This window comes from Pteropus alecto, unplaced genomic scaffold (assembly GCF_000325575.1).
Source record: "Pteropus alecto unplaced genomic scaffold, ASM32557v1 scaffold94, whole genome shotgun sequence".
Taxonomy (NCBI): Eukaryota; Metazoa; Chordata; class Mammalia; order Chiroptera; family Pteropodidae; genus Pteropus; species Pteropus alecto.
Window position 1 is genome coordinate 3,372,987 of NW_006437736.1, and position 21,690 is coordinate 3,394,676.

General features: G+C 45.7%; 1 protein-coding gene across 1 annotated transcript in view; it reads right to left on the reverse strand.

Annotated features, from left to right (window-relative positions):
* BTBD11 (BTB domain containing 11) overlaps positions 1-21,690 on the reverse strand; it is a 262,548-nt gene that overhangs the window by 62,871 nt on the left and 177,987 nt on the right. The window contains exon 4 of the mRNA XM_006914511.3: positions 370-522. Within this exon, the coding sequence (XP_006914573.1) occupies positions 370-522 (153 nt within the window). The remainder of the gene's footprint in view (positions 1-369; positions 523-21,690) is intronic.

Below are 21,690 nucleotides of genomic sequence, written 5' to 3' on the forward strand. Positions count from 1 at the left end.
GAGAGAGAGAGAGAGAGAGAGAGAGAGAGAGAGAGAAGGAATACAAAGAGAAAGCAGGCACAGGGTATCTTGCAATGGAATAATCAGAGCGTTTCCACATAGCCTTGTCCTGTCCTCCTCCATCCTTGGAACTCGAGGGACCTGCTTTTTGTTAAGCCCACATGTGTCATTTAAACCAGCGGAGCCTCAGTCTCAGTGACTGCAACGTCTGCCCGCTGAAGCAAGCAGCCCTGCAGGACTCCGCCTGAAACGGTGGATGCCATGAGTCCGAAGCCCCGCGGGCAGCGCAGCCGACCGCCTCCTTCCACCCTGGCCGGGCGGGTGTCCTGCAAGGCCAGCCCGTCCCTGCGCCCCGCCCGCCAGCCCTACCTGAGCTGGCGCGGCTCACAGTCCACGCCGGGCAGCAGCAGCCGGGCCGCCTGGCGGACGTCGTCGCTGTCCATGGAGAAGCTGCGGCGGTGGCCGGCGTGTGCCACGGCCACCCGGATCCACTCCATCAGCGGCGGCAGCACGAGGAAGGGCCTGCAGCGGGGGAGGGACGCGGAGACAGGTTAGGGCAGCGGGGGGCGCCAGGGGGCTGCCCGCTCAGCGCCACCCCCACACTCCTCGCCTGTCCTCCCACCTCCCTACCCCCACCTCGCTTTCCCTGGAGACCCTGCCTCTGAATGCTGGAGTAGTGGGAGAGCCTCTGGAGACATCCTGACCGCACTGGTGACCCCGGGGCAGGCTCTCTTGAGTCTTTGGGCCTCAGTTTCCTCATCTATAAACCCGGGATAAAGTGACCGTGAAAGGATACGCTGGGACTATTCTGCGAGGAGTATTATCTCCCTCAGAGATCATGTGAACGTAAAGGAGATGACTCACTTAAAGCACCAAGCACAGGGTCTGGTGCTTAGGAGAAAACTCAGAAAACTCCTGGGGGTGTTAAGATTTGGGGCTGTCTTCTGGCCCCAATGTTAAGGTGTCCTCCAGCTCTCCCTTCCCATCCCCAGCCGGCTTTCTGTCATCCTTCTGGAGCCTAAGCTCTGCCAAAGCACCAGGCCGCCAACAGGCTTTAGCTCCTGGGAAAGGCATAGAGAGCAAAGTCGACAGGTAACAAGCCAGCTGGCGGTCACAGCCAGAAAAGCAGGGGTGGGAGGATGGTGGGGGCGGGGCGGAGAGGGCCTTTGCCATGCCCCTGGAGCTCTGGGAGCCCCAGGTTCCTCACCTGCTAATGGGATCACAGCAGGGTGTCCAGCTTGTTGCAAGAATGACCTGAGTCAATAACTTTCTGGGCGTAATACACATTTGCCATCTTCCTGTTTCTTCCAGCGATTATTAGAAACTCTGTCCTCACATTAGGACTACGGGGGAAGGGGCGGAGCTTCCGATACCCGAGTCCTAGACCAGGGATTCTGATTGAATTCATCCAGGATGGAGGCAGACATTGGTAGTTTTTAAAACCTCCCCATGAGAATTTAATGTGCATCGGAATGGTCTGGCAGGCTTGTTAAAATACAGATTGCTGGGCCCCACTCTTAGAGTGTCTGATTCAGTAGATCTGGGGAGGTGGCTGAGAATTTCCATTTCTAATAAGTTCCTGGGTGATACTGATGCTGCTGGGTTGGGGCCACACTCAAAGAACTTCTGCTCTAAAGTGATCGAGGACTTGGAAATCAGCTGTGTGTGTGTGTGTGTGTGTGTGTGTGTGTGTGTGTGTGTGTGTGTTAAAATGCACATTCCTGGCTATATCTCCAGAACTGCTGATTCTGTAGGGTCTAGGAATATAATTTTAATAAGCAAGCCCCTATGATATTGATTTAAGTGCACCAAGGACCACACTTTGAGAAACACACTGTGTAGATCAAAAAGGTTTCTTAGCATTCCGCAGGGCTGGGACTAGGGTGAGGCAAGTGAGGTGCCTAGGGTGCAAAATTAAAAAGGCCAGGGCATGCACATATGCTCTAGGTGCCTCTGCTACCTTATCCTATCCCCTGTGCTGCCACTCAGACTAGCCTGGCTGCCGTGGGAACGAGAGAGGACAGTGTACAAGGCAGCGAAACCCTCATTATATGCAGATGTCATGAGCTTCCCACCAAGCTTTGCGTGGCAGGTTCTAGTTTTCCTAGAATAGGGCCTATTTATCCAATGTTAATAATATTCAACAGCTAAGCCTTTTACATTCATCTCAGTTAATCCCATTCATGATCTCATCTAAATGCTGAGGACCAACCTATGAGCTAGTTATGACTATGCCCATTTTCTAGATCAGGAGAATGAAGTTTATTGAGGTTGAGTAACATGCCCTGGGGATTAGAAGGTTAGCAAGTATGAGAGCTGGGAGTCAGACTCAAGTCATTGGACGACGCTGCCCATGTGCCATAACCCCATGTGCTACCGACATTCTCTTGTCCAGCTAACCCCCATACACTCTGCTACCCAGCATGCACCTGTCACCCCAGGGGAGAGGATCTGGTCATGGACCCTTGATGGCACACCATGTTCAGTCCCACTCATGCAGCTCAGTCCCCTGTATGAAAGGCCTCCAGCCCCACTTAACCTTCAAACCACAGTTCAAATCTCACTTCTCCCTAAACATTTCGCCTGATGACTCCACCCCACCTGGACCCCTCCCATGGTAGACTGCACTGCACTGCCCTTAGCCACTGGCCTTGCAGATGCCCCATTGGAATGCAAAATCCATGGAGCAGGGACCTGGGACTGCTGAGTTCACCGATCCAGCCCCAGGACAGCACTTAATAAACATTCGTTCATGAACTAGACTAACATATACCAATTTCTTACTGGGTGAAATGGATAAAAATCGAGTTTCTGGACCCATGGACCTGTGGGGCAGACTCCCAGGTTATTTCTGCATACATCAGCCTGCTGCTAGGCTGTCGCCCTCATTCTCTCATTCTCTCCATCACCTAAACTGAATCAGGCACTCAATAAACACACACTGACTTGAAATTGAATTGAATTCCACTGTCTCAGGTGAGCAGGACTTATTTTTGACACCATGTCTCCAACACTGCTGAAACAAGATCCGAGTGCTCAGAGAACCCCGCTGGGTTGTTTTGCAGAGGGAGCAGCCCCCTTCTTTTGCACAGGGCCCCAGAAGTATAGCCCACAACTTCCAGCCCCTCGGGTCTGCGTCTCCATCACAGACTGCCCTTGGGCTGCTGCCTTTCATGTGTGATGCCAGGCCCAGGGCAGGCAGCCAGCTCCTCATGAATGCCAAAAGAGGAGAAAAAGAGACTCTGCCGCCTTCAAAACAACACCTTGACCAAGACGGCTGGCAGCACCAGAATAAGAAACCCTGATCCCCAGGATTCCAGCCTCCTCTGGAATTTTCTATGTACCTATTCTCTCCTTTCCACATTGCCTCCTCTTCGTCACTCTGACCTCAGTCGTTTATAAGCTCATGAATTCTTTGCCAGCAACTCATTTAAAAATCTTCTTATCTTGTCTACTCAGAGGGAAAAAAATAGTATGACTTGTGCGATTTCTTTTGGAGGATTTGGAGACAGGAAAGTATTCTAAAGCCTAGAGTTGAGGAGAAGGTAAAGAACACTGAGGGAGAAAAAGCCTGCATGCTCCTTATAGGTTTCTGAAGAGAACATTGTTCCCCTGGCTACTGACTTTGTTCTGAGTTGTCTGTAGGGACCAAAACCTAGAGGGAGCTTAAGGAGCTCCTGGTTTGATGAACTGGCTCTTTAAGTTGTTTTAATATCAGAATCACAGGGAGAATGCGTGAAAATTGCCCACGGCCTGATTTCACCCCTAGAGTTTTGGTTCGGCAGGTCTGGGGTTGGGTCTAGTCATCTGCATTCCAGACAAGCTCCTCTGGGAATTCTGGAACAAGCCAGATTTGATCATCTCTGGCCAGGTGGACTGAGGTGAGCAGAGAGGGGACACAGTCAACTCGATCAGGGCAGTGGCCATGGAGATATTTGCTATAGTGTTCGAAGAGAAGGTCTGGGGGCGGGGGGCAGAGGCTCTAGATGGTAAGAGAAAGCTCGAGGGGCTTCTTGCAGGGTCAACAGAGCAAGTCAGCTCAGGAAGTTCGCTGGGACCTTTCTGAAAAGCGAAGAGAGAACTGACGATGTGCGTGACTGTTCGAATCGAAAGGGAGTTTGGTTGGCGAGGGGCTGGGTGCTACAGAGGATGGTATAATATGTGAGAGAAGCACAGTTTGGGATTCTACAGAACCAAATTCCAGTCTTGAACCTGCCAGGAGCTCACAGTAGGACTCCGGCTCTGATCTGAAAACATCTGGCCCTCAGCGTCTTCATCTGTAAAGTGGGTGAGTTTGGGTCAGATAGTCTATTTCAGGGGTCGGGAAACCTTTTCTGTAAAAGAGCAGATAGTAAATATGTTGGGGATTATGGGCCACACAGTCTTGTTTCAACTACTCAGCTCTGCCGTTGTGACAGGGCGGCCACAGACAACACATAAATAAATGAATGAACTTGGCTGTGATCCAGGAACACGTCATTCATAAAATCAGATGGTGGGTCACAGTCGGACGACCCCAGGTCTATCTGGTTCCTTCCTATTGTAAACTTCTTTGATTCTATTGAAATAGCCAACTGCCAGGGCCATTGTATGAAGCAGGGAGGATGGGAAGAAGCGCAGGAAGGTAGTGATAGGGACAAAAAGCTTTGGAGAGATTAGAAAATAGAACCCTCCCACAAAGAGTTGGCTTTGGGGAATAAAGAGCCACAGGTGTACCCAGAGGCAGTACCTTCGGGGATAAAACCCTAATCCGGCCATGAATGTCATGTATTACCATCATTTATTCATCTAACAATCCTTGAGGGAGCACCATACTTTCAGGTGCTGGAGATAGAGTGACCAGAACTCATCAGGTCTTTGTTCTCATAGAGTTAACAGTCAAACAGGGAGACAGATAAGAAGCACATAAACCAACAGGTAACGAAGCAATTACAAATTGTGACCAGTGCCAGGTGCTGGGATAGGCAACAAACAGGGTTGAAGCGGGAAGGCCTCTCTGAGGTGACAAAACCTCTTAAGATGTGAAGGAATCAGCCATATGTGAACATGTGTGAAGAGGGATGGATGTTCTAGGCAGCAGTAACAGACTGTGCAAAGGCCCTGAGGCAGAAAAGACCTGTACAGGCCACCAAGGGCTTTCACGTGCGTCATTTCCTATTTGCCCCTCTGGGGCAGGCGGTGCGGCCAGGACATGTGTGAGGAAGGATCACTGTGGTAGGCTGAGTAATGGCCCCCAAAGACATCTGGTCTTATTCCTGACACCTGTGATTGTTGATGGCAAAGGAACTCTGCAGATGGAATTCGGTAAGGGATCTTGAGAAGGGAAGATTATTCTGGAGTATCCAGGTCAGCCCTCAATGCAATCACAACGGACTTTAAGAGGGAAACAGACGGTGATTTGACACAGATGACACAGAAGCAAGATGCTCTGCTGCTGGCTTTGAAGATGGAGGAAGAGGCCACAAACCAAGGATTGCGAAGGAGGTGGCTCTAGAAGTTGGAAAAGGCGAGGGCACGGATTCTTCCCTCAGAGCCTCCAGGAGAAAACGGCCCTGCTAACATCTTGATTTGGGACCGCTAAAACTGATTTTGGACTACTGCTCTCCAGAACTGTAAGAGAATAAATGTGCGTTGTTTTAATCTACCAGGTTTATGGTAACTTGTCATAGCTGCCACAGAAACCAGTACGATCACGAAGCCAGGGTAATGATAAGGTCATTGCAGGCGAGCCTGGAGACACCGTGATGAAGACGGAGCAAGTATTAAAGCTGGCAGTGAGGGCATCCACGGGGCTCTGGCATTCATCTCAGACACTTAAAATGCCTTGTTCCTGGGGTCACCGACAATACCTGTTAATGTGGACTGAATTATTTCAATGCCCCCCCACCCCAAATTTGCATGTTGAAGCCCTAATACGCAGTATCTCAGAATGTAACTATTAAAATGAGTCCATTAGGATGGTTCTTAATTCAGCATGACTGGTGTTCTCCGAAGAGGAGATTAGGACACCCAAAGAGACACCAGCGGCACCCCTGTGAAATAGGCCGCAAGAAGGTGGCCATCTGCAAGCCAGGGAGAGAGCCTTCAGAAAAAAAACCAAACCGCCTAAAACCTTGGATTTGGACTTCCAGCCTTCAGCACTGTGAGGAAATAAACATCTTTTGTTCAAGAGACACCCAGTCTGTGTTAATTTGTTACGGAAGTCCTGTCCTCGCAGACTAAGACATCTGTAGTCTGACTTAAAATCTTGCTCTGCCCTTGAGGTTTTAGTCTGTGGTTGAGGAGCTTCAACTGGAAGCTCAAATCTTCAGAGAGCTGACGTTTCGGTTCACTTCCTTTAACTTACTGACCATAGTGGGTGAATTCAAAGCCATCGGGAGGCCGTACAGTGCAGAGGTTAAAAGCTCAGGCTTTAGAGAGAGACTGACCGAGAGCTGGATGCCCACTCCGGCTTCCAGCTGTGTGACCTTGAACGAGGTATTTCGATTGTAGTGCTTTAATTCTCTCATCAGAAAAATGGGGCTAATAAAAAGTTCCTACTTCAGAGAGCATGGTGGGCTGAATAACAGCCTCCCCCCAACGAAGATGTCCACAATCTAATCTCTAGAACTTATGAATGTTACCTTACCTGGGAAAATGAACTTTGCCCATGAGATTAAGGGTTTTGAGAAGACTATCTTGGGTTATCCAGGTGGCCCTAAGTGCTTACGGGAGGGTCCTTAGAAGAAGGAGGCAAGAAGGTCAAAGGAGGGAGTGGGAGATGTGACAGAAGAAGCAAGAAGTCAGACTAATGCCATAAGAGGTCATGAGCCAAGAAATGCAGGCTAAGAAAGACGCTTCCTCCAGAAGCTGAGAAAGGCAAGGAAACAAATGCTCCTGTGGAGCCTCCGGAAGGAACCAGCCCTGCGGACACCTTCGCTTTAGTCCAGTGAGACTGATTTTGTACTTCTGACCCCCAAAACTGTTAAGGTAATAAATCTGTGTTGTTTTAAGCGTCCACACTCGTGGCGACTTTTTACAGCAGTCACAGGAAACTAATAGACGGTTATTACAAGAATTGAATGGGATGATGTACGTAGCCTGGCGCCTGATATCAAGAAAGTGCTCAATAAGCGGCAGCTGTTATCATCATCATCACCAGCATTGTTTTGAGCATCACTCGACTTTCTCCTTGCCAGAGAGAGGAAAGGCCTCGCTACACAGAGCGACGCTCCTGTCCTCTCTGTTCAAATCAGAGCAAACCTCTGCAGTCGCGATGCCTTTACTTTATAAATCGTGTGGCCCTGGCTTTTCATTGTTGTTATTTGTGGAGTCTCTCTTAGGCCGGAGAGGAATTTAGATGTTTTACTGTGGTTTGGAAAGCTCATAATTCCCGAGATACACGGAGTGAGGGAAAAATAGCAAAATTGATAGCAGACCATCTCCAGTGCTGGTTTCTATAGCAATAGTCACTGTAATCTCACCGTATTTGTGGCCACCAGAGCTAGGAAGATGGCAGAGGCCAAGGGTGGCCATGCTGGTTACTACAGTGACAGCCCTACTGTGCTGTGTGGTCAGACTACCCGTGAGGGTGGTTCCCGCAGACGGCCTGGAGTGGGAGGAGCCAAAGAGTGTGTTCTAGGTCAGTGCTTCTGGAACATCGATGTGCATGTGAATTGTCTGGGATCTTGTTAAAATGCAGATTCTGATTCAGTGGGTCTGGGGCAGGGCCCAAGAATCTGCATTCTAAAAAACTCCCAGGCAGCTGCCAGTCTATGGACCCCATTTTGAGCGACCCTAGGGAGTATGATGACTCAAGCCAGAAACCAGGGAAGGTGGATTCTGTTATCATGTTTAAGGGGGAGAAAGTGAGGCCCTAAGTGAGATTGCTACAAGAAGGGCTAGAGGCCCAGGAGACAGTAGAACAGAAGGAGGCTGTTTGTGTCTGGACCACCTGATTGAAGGTGAGTGGTATGTGGGGCTGGCTGAGCCTAGTGCATGAGCCTGCGCCAAGCTGCAACGGGAGAGCAAGTGTCTGATGATCACAGCTTTTATCATGGAAGGTGGGTTCTGTCTCCCACCAGAATTCTCCTTTAACCTTCCAACAGTCTTATGAAACAGAATCTCTCGGTCTTGGTGAGTTCATTCAGAACTAAGCACCCATCCCATTGTCTGGCAGGTATTTGATATTCATGATGGTGTTTAGGATCGTCCTGGGAATGTAAATGCTTAAAAAAATATATACCATGTGGTGGTTTATTTTATGAGTCAATGTGGCTGGGCCACAGGACCCAGATATCTGGTCCAATATGAGTCTGAATATGGCTGTGAAGGAGTTTTTTTTTTTAGATGAGATTGACATTTAAATCGGTGGATGGGTGGGCCCCATCCAATCTGCCAGAGGCCTTAAGAGGAAAAAGTCTGACCTTCTCTAAAACAGAGAATTCTACCAGCAAACTTCCTTAGATTTGAGCTGGGGTCACACTCACAACTTACTGGTTCTGTTTCTGTGGAGAACCCTGACTAACGCACACTTGCAACGTGTCCCGTGGGACTCAACTGTTTGTGGCAATGCAGCCTCTTCTTCCTACACTGATCCTGCCCTTTTACCATCGTACGCATCTGCCTGGGCAGGGAGGAAGCTTGGGGCTGGATGGCGCAGAGGACTACCTCCCAACATCCCGAGCGTGGAGACGCGCCATTCGAGAACTGTGAAACAAGGGCCTTACTGGCATGGTCAGTGCTTTTAGGGTCTCATTTAGTACCTAAAGGAGCAGTCCTTTGTAATGTGAAAGTCAGCACCGTTAATGGGTGATTATGCAAATTCCCCGAAATGGGGCAAGTGCCCAGGGCACTGGGTGAGGAGGTGATTTCTGCTAATAGCGAAAGCAGGTGCATGTGACTGACCACGGAAACTCCTTCTCCTGTCACACATTCTGAAGAAGGTGACTTAGAGGGCGAGAGGGTTGTAAATGGAGTGCTGAAGGATAAGCAAGTTCAGACAGAGCGATAATGATATACGAATAACAACGATCTCCTCCTCCCTGCTGACAAATAGCTGCATGCCCTGCCCCTCCGCCCTTCCACGGGGACATGGCTCTGTCACTTACCTGCCAGCAGTCCCATAACTCAGCCTCTACCTCACTTCCTCCGAACTTTCCCATCAGCATATAAGCACTCGACGCGCTCTCGTTTCTCACAATTAGAATAGGAGAGGAGCAAAATGATGGAATGTAAGAATCCACAGTTCTCCTGGAGTTTCCATCTAGGTGATTCACCTAGTTCTCCATCTTTGGAAGGCAGGGGCTCCAAATCACCCGGGGAACTAGTTAAAATGCACATTCCTGGGTTCCTGCCCATTTGCCGGGCATATCCGTTTCCTGTGGCTGCTGTAACAAACTACCACAAACGTGGTGGCTTTAAAAAACTAGAAATCGGAAATCTGACTGCTGGAGGCCAGAAGTCCACAATCAAGGTGTCAGCAGGGGATCTCCCTCCAGGAGATCTAGGGGAGCCTATTCCTTACCTCTTCCAGCTTTTTGTGGTTGCTGGCTTGTGGCTACATCACTCTCATCTCCGCCTCTGTATTTACATCACCTTTTCCTCTTCTGTGTGTCAAATCTCCCTCTCTCTTATAAGGACACTGGTGATTGGATTTAGGGCCCACCCAGATAATCCAGGATAATCTCCCCATGTCAAGATACTTAATTGAATCACATCTGCAAAGACCCCCTCTCTTTATAAAATAACATTTATAGGTTATAGCAATTAGGACCTGGTATCTTTAGGGGCCATTATGCAGCCTATGATACTTGGCATCTGCATCTAGTCCCTTCTCTATAGGGTTTCTGATGCCTACGAAAGGTTGAGACTCTCAGGTCTAGAGGACACTAGCTCTGAGCTGTGAGATGCTTGGAGGGCCCGAGGTCCTTGTTCACACACCACGCAAGGATCAACAGACCAGCCTGTGCCTCTCCTCCCTGGGCTGCTGGCTGTATCACAACCAGGCCTGGCTTAGGGGCAGAGAGGCCTCTGTGGTGGGAACCTGATCTCCAGTGGGTGGAATGATGATGGGCCTAGGATATAAATGGCCTGGGAGAGGAGCGGTGGCTTCAAAAGTGGGGAAGCATAAGCTCTGCTCGAGGCTGCTACAGAACCTTCCTCACAGCCTTGGGCACAACAGATAAAGATCTGGGAGGTGGCAGGGGATGTACACAGCTTCATATCTTGGGAGTAGTGGCTTGAGAAGCCTAAAAGGGCAAAGAGGTCAAGGTCAAGAGGCAAAGGTCAGGGACGGGCTCCCAGGGGTCATTTAGGCCTGTCCCTGCCTTCAAAAGGATTATCATGAAAGTCTGCAAAAGGCAGGAGATGGCCTTACAAAGGAAACTCATTGTTTCTTTAAATCTAGTGCTGCCGTGGAGGAAAAAAGGGCATGTACCCTGAAGACAGAAGGCCCTGCATTTGAGTCCAGGCTCCATCATGTGATGCTGTGGGACCCTGGGCAAGTTACTTAACTTCTCTGTGCCTCAGTTTCCTCATATTAAAACAAGAGAAATAGCAAGGCCACCCCACAGGGTTGTTGTGAAGATTGAGAAAATCTCTGTAAGGCACTTATTAGCACATAGTAAATGCTCAACAAAGTTAGTTATTATGGAGAGCTTATTACATGCCAGGCATGGTTCTGAAGACTTTCCTTTCATTGGCTCATTTGATAATAAGAACCATTCTAAGATAATGAAACAGGCACAGAGAGGTTAAGTAACTTGCCTATGGTACATAGTTATAAGCAGCAGTACCAGGATACCACATATAGGCAGTTGGACCCAGAGCCAGGGCTAGTAGCCATGCGTTCCATTATTTCCAGGTAGAGGCTACAGCATGTGCAAAGCCCCAAAGGCAGGCTGGGGCATGTGTTTCAGAGAAACTCAGCTTGTTGTGGCTGGAGCTGAGAAAGAGGAGAAAGTGTAATGGAGGGAAGTGGACTGGTAGGACATAACACTGGAGAGAGCGGGGAAGGATCACACAGGACCTTCTAACTTCTAGAATAAAATCGTAAACTCCTAATACTTTAATTATCCCTCAGTCAGAATTGCAGTTGAAAAACAAAATCAGAAAAAGCATTTGGAAAAAAATATCAAGAATGGATTGACAAAAATACCCTAAGAAATGCAAATCGATGGGTTCGCCATAACTGTTTGTTTAGAAAGTAGACAGAGAATATCTCTGGCAGAGACTGTGGGGTGCCCCTCTATCTTCTTCCTTAGTAATAGCCCCCCATATCCTCAGCTGAGCTTATGACCATGTAGTATACATTTTTCAGCCTCCCTTACATTGGTTCTTATGATGATATAAACAGAAGTTTCTTCTAAGACTTCTAGGAAGGTCCCTAGAGGGAGGCTCCCGAACTATCTTTGGTCTTCTATTCCTCTGGCAAGAATGTAGACACCATGGCTGGTGCTCAAGCAGCCAAACTGCACAATGAGGTGGAAGCCACATGTTGATGATGGCAGAACAAAAAGATAGAAAAAGGACCTGGATTTCTGACGACTGCTTAAGTGGCCATAACTGCTCTGGATCCTTACTCCTAGACTTTGTTTATATGAAAAATACATTTCTATCTTGTTTAAACACCTGACATTTGGGTTTTCTGTCATTCATAGCCAAACCAAATTCTAAGTGACACTCATATCAGTTCTCATGGCATTTAAGTTAAATCTCTATTTTTCCTTTTCGTGTGTCACTATAAATTTGAATGTCTTTCTGTTTACCAAAAAAGAAAGATGAAAACTTTTCCTTTTGATAGTTCTATCTTCTAAAGACTGTGAACTCGTAGCCCTGAGACTGTGTTTGTTCCAAAAAACTACATTTATGAATACATTTGTTCCAATTAATTGTTTGTTCATTTACAGGTGTAAACTATGTCATCAACCTTGTGAAAATTCACTGACGATGGCTTCAAGCTCATCGTAATTGACTCAACTGATAAAAATAACAATACGGATGCTCTTGCAGTCAGAAACACATCTCGAGGTCTTTATCTTTGCTTAAGTCCTCTTACAAGGAAACCTTTAAAATTTATAATTAACAGGTCAATTTATTTTATCTTAGCTGTTTTCCCCAGCTTTACTGAAATATAATTGACACATAACACTGTGTAAGTGTAGGTGTCAATGTGATGATTTGATGCACTTGTATATTATGAAATGGTTACCACTGGGAGGTTAGCTAACACCTCCACCACCTCACATAATTACTATTTCCTTTTTGTGATGAGAAACATTTAAGATCTACTCTCTTGGTAACTTTCAAATATATGGTACAGTACAGTTAACTATCGTCTCTATGCTGTATATTAGATCCCCAAAATTTATTCATCTCCTAGCTGGAAGTTTGTACCCTTTGATCAACATCAATCCAGTCCCCCACCTCCACCCCGCCCCTAGTAACCACCATTCTACTCTCTGTTTCTATGAGTTCAGCTTTTTTAGAGTCAACATATAAGTGAGATCCTACAGTCCTTGTCTTTCTCTGATTTATTTCATTTAGCACAATGCCCTCAAGTTCATATGTTGTTGCAAATGGCAGGATTTCCTTCCTTCTCCTAGCTGAGTGACATTCCATTAACAGATCAGTTTTACAATACCATACAGGATCTCTTTCTTCCATATAAATAAAGGGCGGCTGAGAATGGTCTAGAGCTTTCCCCCATGCTATCCTTCTCGTCTCTGCCACTGGGCTGTGGCTTTGAGAAAATGATATTCTAGTTCTCTTGTAATAAACCTTATGAACTCCCATCACCCTGCATTTGGCAGTAGGACAGGATGGATGAAATTCATACTCTAGCCCTGATCGGTCGGAACCCTGCTTATCAAAACACAGACTTAAGACAGCTGATTCCTCATGCCTCTTGGGCTGCCATAGAAGGACTCATGCTTTGAGTCAGAAGCCAGTTTTCGAGCAGGCTCTGCTACTAGCTAGCCGTGTGACTGTGTATCCTTGCATGCTCTGTGGGCCTCAAGTGTGCTAAGAAAGAGACCAGTGAACCTTTTCCTCTAGCTTAAAATGGTAGTATAACATTTTGAAATAAATAAATAACAAAAATATCGATCCGTGGAAGTTAAGGGAGAAATAGCCATGGAGGCAGCTTCCAATAGAGCTTTCTGCTCTGACAGAAATGTTCTATATCTGCCGTCCAATACAACAGCCACAAGCCACATCTGGCTTCTGAGCACTTAGAATGTGGGTAACGCAACTGAGTTGCTAAAATTTGAATTTTATTCAATTTTAATTAATTTAATTCGAAATAGCCACATGTGGTTAGCAGCTACTCTATTGCATAGTGCAGTTCTAAGGGACATCCTTCAGGTCAGTATAACCTCAGACAAGAATCCTGGTAGAATGGGTGTAGAAACAGGGCTACCGTTGACAGTAGGCAACCTAAATTTCTTATCAAGCTTCTCCATTATTGTGATCTGCATCATCTTCATCATCATCAGAATTTTATAGCATCTGCTATTTCTTGAGTGCTTACAGTGTTCCAGGCTTGAGTGAATAGCTTTACTTTAAAAAATGTATTTCATTTAATTATAAAACATCCTCGTAAGGTACGTATTATCATCCCTACTTGATAGATAAGCAAACTGAGGCTTAGCAAGATACATCACTGACTTATAGAGTATAACTCAGCTGTTGTGGCAAAGCTGGGGTCTGATCCCAAGTCTGCCAGCATCTAAAGTCTAGATGCTTAGTCATTATTTTATCACTTGTCCAAAGACTGGTGTGGCATTGAGTGAGTGACTGAACACCGAGAAGCTTCGGTTCCTCAGCTGCGAAGTGAGGAGGCTGGGCCATATGAACCCAAGGATTCGCTTCACTTGCAAAAGGTTATGATTCCAATACTTCCCTCTCCTGGGGAGAGAGGGCAGTTTTGTATAATGAACATTACTGTTTACAGATGTGACCATGTGAGACAAAAAGACCCTGCCTGCTCTGAGCACAGTTCAGTGATTTTCCTAAACATAACCCTAGACTAGGTTATAGATTGTTTTTAAGTGCTCCCCAGGTGATTCAGATCACCAGAAAGATCTAAGAGTTATCAGCCCTGGACTGAACTTGCTAAAAGCAGAAAAGACCCTGTTGTGAACATGCTTTTGGCGAAGATTATATGTCGTTTGCATGTGCCCGTGTGTGTGTTTAAATTAGATAATGAGAGCTTTAATGCATGTTTCTCTTTCTGCGTTGGAGGCCAGGAAACTCAATGCTAAATTTTATGTTCAATTAAAGTAACCTGAGGTGAGATTTATATAGTACAGTAGTCTTCTTTAATCCTAATAATATGTTTCATGTGTGTGTTTGTGTGTGTGTGTGTGTGGGGGGGTGTTATCCTCCATTTGTGGTTCTATCTAACTCGTACTGTGAGTCTAGCTCAAATCCTTTTCAGAATTAGATTAGTTATGAGTGATGAGTAGATAAACATCATCTGTCTCAGATTACGCCAAAGCCCCAACACTAACTGGGATAATAAAATAAAAAAGAGACTATCGCCATGTAGAACGAGGCGGGGACATCCTTTGAAAAGGTAGGGGATAGAAATGGGATAGAATTTCCCAGTAAAAAGAAAAATAAAACAGGAGAAAGGGAAGAAGAAAAGAGACATCCCTAGAGAGGCTTAAAAATCAAGGAAGAGACTGGGCGGGGGGTGAAGAGGCAGTTTTGGTGCCAACACAAAACAACCATTTGGCCATTTAGCAGATTTATGGGAGCTCCATATGCGTGAGAAGAAAACATATGTGCAACTTACCTCTCAGACAAAATGTTATCAGTTTTACATTTTGCTGAATCTGGAAGCGAGAGACAGAAACCAAGAAGGAAGCTTGTGATTTTAATAAAAGGAAAACCAAAAAGGCTATTGTTTAAGCTGAACTTTGGTGTTATCTAGGAAAGAACCCTTACACAGGTCTATACTCCAGGAAAACCTTCTCCATCTGCACATGCAAAATATTCAGGGCTGATTATTTATCTGGTGAGATGGAAAGGGGACTAGGTGTGTCCCCTGCCCTCCTACCATGACCTGTCTAATTTTCTCTGCGGAATTCCTGCAGCCCCTCTCTCCAAATCAGATGGCAAAGGGGACGAGTTCGGGAACCAGCCCAGAGGGACCAAAGCAAGTCTCATCTATGAGCCTGGGCCAGGCAAGGAAGCCCCCGCCAGGTCAGGGGCAGCACTTCTCCGAGATGGAGGGACATGGGCTGGCAAACAGGTGGGGACGTCTGGATTTGGCTGGGGTGTGGACGCTGGCTCTGAATGGAGCTGGGTACATGATGAGTGGATGCGGCAAAGATGTCGCCTAACCTTTAGATCTCTCTGTCGCCTAAAGAGTGAAGATAATGCCCATTGGTCTTTCACAGGGCCACTGAGAGGATAAATGAGGTAACAAGCGTGAAAGAAAGTGCAACCATGTGGAAGGTTCACATTCAGGCATCTGCATGTACATCAGGCAGCTAACACATCTAGTCTAAGTTGTTACCAATTAAACATCAGATTAAGAAAAACACAACTAGGAAGATAACAAAGACCTCATCTTGTCAGGGTCCTGTTCATTTCCTTTAAGTCAGGGGTCCCCAACCCTTGGGCAGAGGACAGTTCCGGTCTGTGGTCTGTTAGGAACCGGGCTGCACAGTAGGAGGTGAGCGGCGGGCAAATGAGCGAAGCTTCATCTGTATTTGCAGCCGCTCCCCAGCGCTAGCATCACCGCTTCAGCTCCACCTCAGATCATCAGGCATGAGATTCTCATAGGAACACCGGTCCCTGGTGCCACAAAGGTTGGGGACCACTGCTTTGTCTTCAGCCACAACTGCAGCACTACCACAGGCTGCCTGAAGGGGGAGCTCCTGCATACGTGCTCAGTGCACAGGCTCAGCACTGATGCCTTTGCCCATCAGTTCCTTACACCTGTTCTCATTCTGCTTCCAGTTTTCCAGCCTCTGGATCTCCCTGTATTCCTCTCTGCTCAGTCCTGGGACTTGTCCAAGTTGCAGCTTCGCTTTACTCAAATCCGATGATACACACAGGTCTCACGCCTTCCACCCTTCTAGACACATCCCTCTCCTGTATCCTCCAGGGATACAGACCTTATTTCCCAGGCATGGACTCTACAGGGTGGCTCCTGCATCAAGCTTGCCCCAGTGCTACCAATAGGAACCAGGGTCATGCAATAGGCCAAACATAAATCACTTTCCTCTTCTGGAATAGCCAGGCTGCAAGCCAAAGCCCGCATTATCACCATGGATGGGCGGTGACTCCACTGTCCAAATCGCTAGAATGGGGAGCCTTGGAACTTTTAAACCATGCTTATTCATCTTAGGTTCCCCACTCTATGATACCCAGGATCGGGGGTTTCACAGCAGTAGGTGCTAAATAAATGTTTGTCAAATTAAATTGATAGCTATTTCCAAGAGTATAGGCTCTGGTGTCACACAGCTTTGGGTTTTAATCCCAGTACTGCCAGTTAACTGGGTCAGTGACCAGATCTCAGCAAGTCACATGGCTGGTGAGCCCCAGGTTCTAATCTGGAAATGGGGTAATATGTGCCCTGCAGGCTTGGCTGGCATGCAGAAGACATTCAGTAAATTGCAGCTGTTTTAAAACAGGGATAAGTTGCATCTGAATTAAGAATTGGATTAGTCCTAGAAGCCCCAGGGAGTAAAAAAAAGAGTAATGGTGGTAGCTCCGGGGAGCATATCTCAGCTCCACATAAGACCTCAGAGGAGTCTCGGCTCTCTGGAGCTGGGATGGGAAGGAAGTTTCAAGGGCTGGTGCTTGGGGAGGATGTTAGGAAACAGATTCAAACATCCAGGGAGTGGATGGACTAGACAACTTTTAGAGTCCTTCCCCACCCTAAGAGTCCAACACTCCAAATATAACTGATTGGCCACTTTATCAGACTCTTCTTAAGATTGGACCATGGCATTGCTTTCATAATAACTTCCTGATTCCAGTTTGTCTCTCCAATCCTTTCACATTGCTGCCAGGATGAATGTGGTAACACGTAAATCTGGTCATCTGATATCAATTCCTTGGCCTGGACATTTATTAACTGGCCTCAAGTCGTGTCTTCATTCTCTCATGCTCCCATTCCAACGTGCTCCGCCACACCAAATGACCAGCCATTTCTGGAATGCACGCGTTTGATCACATTTCTCTGCCTTCGCCCCTGCTGTTGTTTCTACTCTCTTTCTACCCTTTCCATCCAGTTAAGTTCTACCTAATTTTTTAAGGCACTGATCAAATGTCACCTCCTCCGGGAAGTATTTCCCAAGAGCCCCCCATACCCACAACAGAGTTAGTTGTTACGTGTTCCCCTCGACCTCCACAGCATTTTGTACGTAATTCCATCATATCATTTACATCATATTATGGTTATAATTTATGTCTTTCCCATCACCCCAACAACGCGGTGGGGCATGAATTACTCATCTTTGTATCTTCCAAACTTGCCCACAGTAGTATTTGCCACTATCCAAAATGACATTCTATATTAGTGTCCTGGATTGTTCTGTCTCTTCCACTAGACTGTCAGCTTCCCGAGGGCAGAGAGTTATTCTGTGCTCTGCTGTATCCCCAGCACTTCGTGTAGTGCCTGGCACTTTATAGGTCCTCGATCAACATTCTTTAGTGAATGAGGGGATGTGATGTACAGCATGGTGACTATAGTTAATCATACTGTGTCGTATATTCGAAAGTGGCTAAGAGAGTAGATCTTAAAAGTTCTCGTCACGAGAAAAAAAATTTGTAACTATGTATGGTAATGGATGCTAACTAGACTTCTTGTGGTGATCACATCACGATGCGCACAACTATCAAATCATGCTGTATACTTGAAATTAATTAATGTTATATATCAATTATATCTCAAAAAACAAAATAAAATGCATCCCAAGTTTCTGACAAAAAAAAATTCTTTGAGTGAATGAATGAATGTTAAGTGAATCAATGAATGTAAGATTGAATCTTAGGAATTTGTCTAGCTTAAATTCTGGTGGGTTCCCCACTTTACTCTTAGTGATGATTCACTAGAATGGTTTTATAAAGAGTAAATAAAATGATAAAAATAGCTAAATACGGTTTATTTCAGTAGTATTAAGGGTAGGACCTCCACATAATTAAGATTCAATGAGAACCAGGCTTGAGTAAAAATTATGTTAAAAGTCAGGCCCAGGGCTCTGGCCAAGGCCCAGAATAAATCCCAGTGTCCTTCCAAAGACTTCAGACTCTGGGAAAGTCAGAAATGAAACGGAAATCATGGGAAGCCAGGAGGACCACATTCTTCTAGAATTTAGATGTCCCCTGTACTGATCTGCCACCACGATGAACCTGGTACAAGTGGAAGGGGCCGGCAAAAGGGCCACTGGCCAGAGGCTTTTAGAACAACCTACAAGGCTGTTCACAGTGTTTTTTCATTTGGTGGTAATAAGGGTAGACTTGAGATACCATAAGGTTCAAAAATTGGATGCACTCTATACTAAGATGAGACCCAGTCTGTTTAGGTCAGTGAAACCCAATTCAGTTCAGTTCAATTCAAATAATGCAAATTAACATTTACTGAGCTTCTTATCACACATGGGCTGGAAACCAAACTCTTCCTCATGCCCAAAGGCTCTGCAAAATCTGACCCCCGCCCACCGTGGACTTCATCTTCTTCATCTCCTAACATGCTCACTCATTCTGTTCCAGCCTCGGCAGCCTCCTTGCTGCTCCTTGCATGGCCAAGAATGCTCCTACCCCAGGACCTTTGCACTTACTGTTCTCTCTGCCTGGCAAGATCTTTCTTCATCTATCCATGTGGCTTACTGCCTCACTTCCTTTAGTTCTCTACTCAAATGCTACCTCCTTAGAGAACCGTTCCCTGACCTTAGCTAAAATAAAATAGCACCTCTCATCACCTGTACCTGGTTCAATTACCCAGTTTTAATTTTCTTTATGTCACTTATCTTTGCTTGATAAGTTTATTATTTATGCATTTGTTCCTTATCTGTTTCCCCTAGTAGAATGTAAGCTCCATGAAGATAGATATTTTATCCTGCACGTAGCAGATGATCTATAAGTATTTGTTGAATGGATGAATGAAGAAATGATTATTAGCTATATACCAGCTTCTACAATTAGTGATATTGCAACAGTCCCAGCCCTCAATGAACTCATGGTCTAATGTGAAAAAGACAAGCAAAGAGGCTATTTGAAAAGCTTTATGATAAAGGAATGCACAAAGTCTTATGAGAGAATGAATCAAAATCAGTTGGTGTTGAAAGGAGTGGGAGTATGTTGGGAAACACTGTCCTGAGCCTGGAAGAGGGAGAGAGAAGGGCTGGGAAGAAGAATCCAGGCAGAGGAAATCAGATGAGGAAGTGCAGAGCAAGTTTGGGGGTCTCTGTGTGGACAGGAGCTGAAGGGATAAGTGGATGGGAGAGAGTCTTGCAGATGAACTCTAAGATAATAAGTGCATGAACAGGGAGGGTCACTTAGGGTGCAGGCTGATCATTTAACTTGTTCCCTGTTCATCAACTACCTGAGATAATAAGTGCATGAACAGGGAGGGCCACTTAGGGTGATCATTTAACTTGTTCCCTGTTCATCAACTACCTCTATGGAGCAGGGGTCTGTGCTGAGTTTTGTGGAGGACACAGGGATTTAAAACCTTGGCGCTGGTGTTCTATCTAGCAAGGGAATTCAGTGTGGCCGCATGTCCCCAATTCTCCAGGGCAGTACCTATTGCAACAAGTCTGTTTGCCCTTAATTATCCTTGTATAGTTGTTTGATCACAATGTTTGACTGGTGGATTGCAGCATAAAGTGGCCATCGGAGAAGGAAGGGCAGATGACCATAACGCAAGGCCGACCACAGAAAGTGCCTTGCGAGATGTTCCTATAAAGTGCTCTGAGGTCTGAGGAGGGACAGTGCCTTCAGGGAAAAATTTTGGAGACAGAGGAACCTGAGTCAGCGTTACTGTTTTCAACAAGTTGGTCCTTGGTTCTGCCTATTTACTGGTTTCTTTTTTTAATTCACAAAAGTGGTTTTTCCACACTCTGCTGCCATAGGGTCCGGCGAGTGGCCGTGTGAGGGGTGGAATTCTGTGTAAGGAACTAAAGATTGCCAAAAAGGCTCGCTCCAGCCTTGAAGTTTGACCTCTCCAGTGAGAATAGAAGCTTGGGAAAATATCCACCTCGGTAGCACATTCTGCCTAAATTTCTGGGCAAGCCTGAACCTGACCGGCTGAATCTTGACAGATTCACACACCAATGTGAAGGAACTGAAAAGGCCCTCACGTGCAAAGTTTCTTCTATATGGGGAAAACATAAAAACAGAGCAAATAATTTAAATCTAGAATTACAAACAAACACAATCACCTAACAAACAATTTCTGGAATTGTGGAGTTTTTCTCATCTAGAGATATGGCCAGGTGCATATACAATGAACTTTATAAAAGGTACAAGCTCAAAACTAGGTTTTGGTGATGCGGAATGTCTCTTCTCCATTCTAGAAGCAATACAGGAAGTGGGGTGGGGATTTCCAGGGATCCCTAGAACAACCCTCTGGTTTGAATTTGGCTGCTCACTGCCAAATCTCAAGACTTTAGTTCTAGAGTCAGTCTGTTCAGTTGTGAAAAGCAACCTTGGCTGGTCTTCTCGCTTCGAGAATCCAGGGAGACTGTATGTATGAAAGACTCCTGGAAACCATGATGGGCACACTCCAAGAGATTCTGATAATGACCATGGCTAGAGACCTTGCAGGCTAGGAGGGGGCCACTCCTCCTTACATTTCCCACAAGGCATTTCTTCCTGGAAAAAGCAACAGGGTGGGTCGGGGCTGGGTAAGCCAGCCTCCCAAGGCTTTCCTTCTGCAATTTCTCACTTACATAGGCCATTAACCCCTTAGTTGCTTTCCTCCAGCACTCTTTTTATATTCATTTCTTTTACCCTGGTGTTTTATTCATGCAAGTGTGGATAGTTTTATTTGTTTTTTATTTTTGGATAATTTTAAAAGAACAGCATTTCACAAACTGGAAATAACCCAAATGACTAGTAACCTGGGAACTGTTAGGCATATTCACAAGATGGAATATTTTGTGGTCATTAAAAAATGATGTTTATGAATGTTTTGTAGAAAAATGCTTATGGCATACAAAGTGAAATAAAAAAAAAAGATATAAAATTATATATATGCCCAGTACAACTATTTAAAAAAGCCTTACTATATTTGTATTAAAAAAAAAAAAGACAAGAAAATATATCAAATAATCATTTTGGCTACCTCTGGGTAGCTGAATTATAGATAATTTAAATTGCCTTTTTCTTTTTCAGTATTTTCCAAAATTTAAAAAATGAGTATATATAACTTTTCAGTAAAAAAATGTGATAATATAAAAATTTGAATTTACAGCACCTTGTGTGTATTGTAGGCAGATGCAGTCTATAAGGAGAACAAAATGGAAGGAGGGGGAGAATGTGATTAAATCCATAAAAACCCAGGAAAAACTGCAGACTAGGATACATGGAGACATGTGCAGGCTTCATTGTCAGACTTCGAAGAACGCAAAAGCAAGTCAGATGCTGTGTCTACTGGGCAAAGGACCAGATTTACTGCCTGGGCTATTTTCCATAACATGTGAAATCCAGCTATGTGCCGGCAGCTGTCAATACACTATTTCTGAAAGG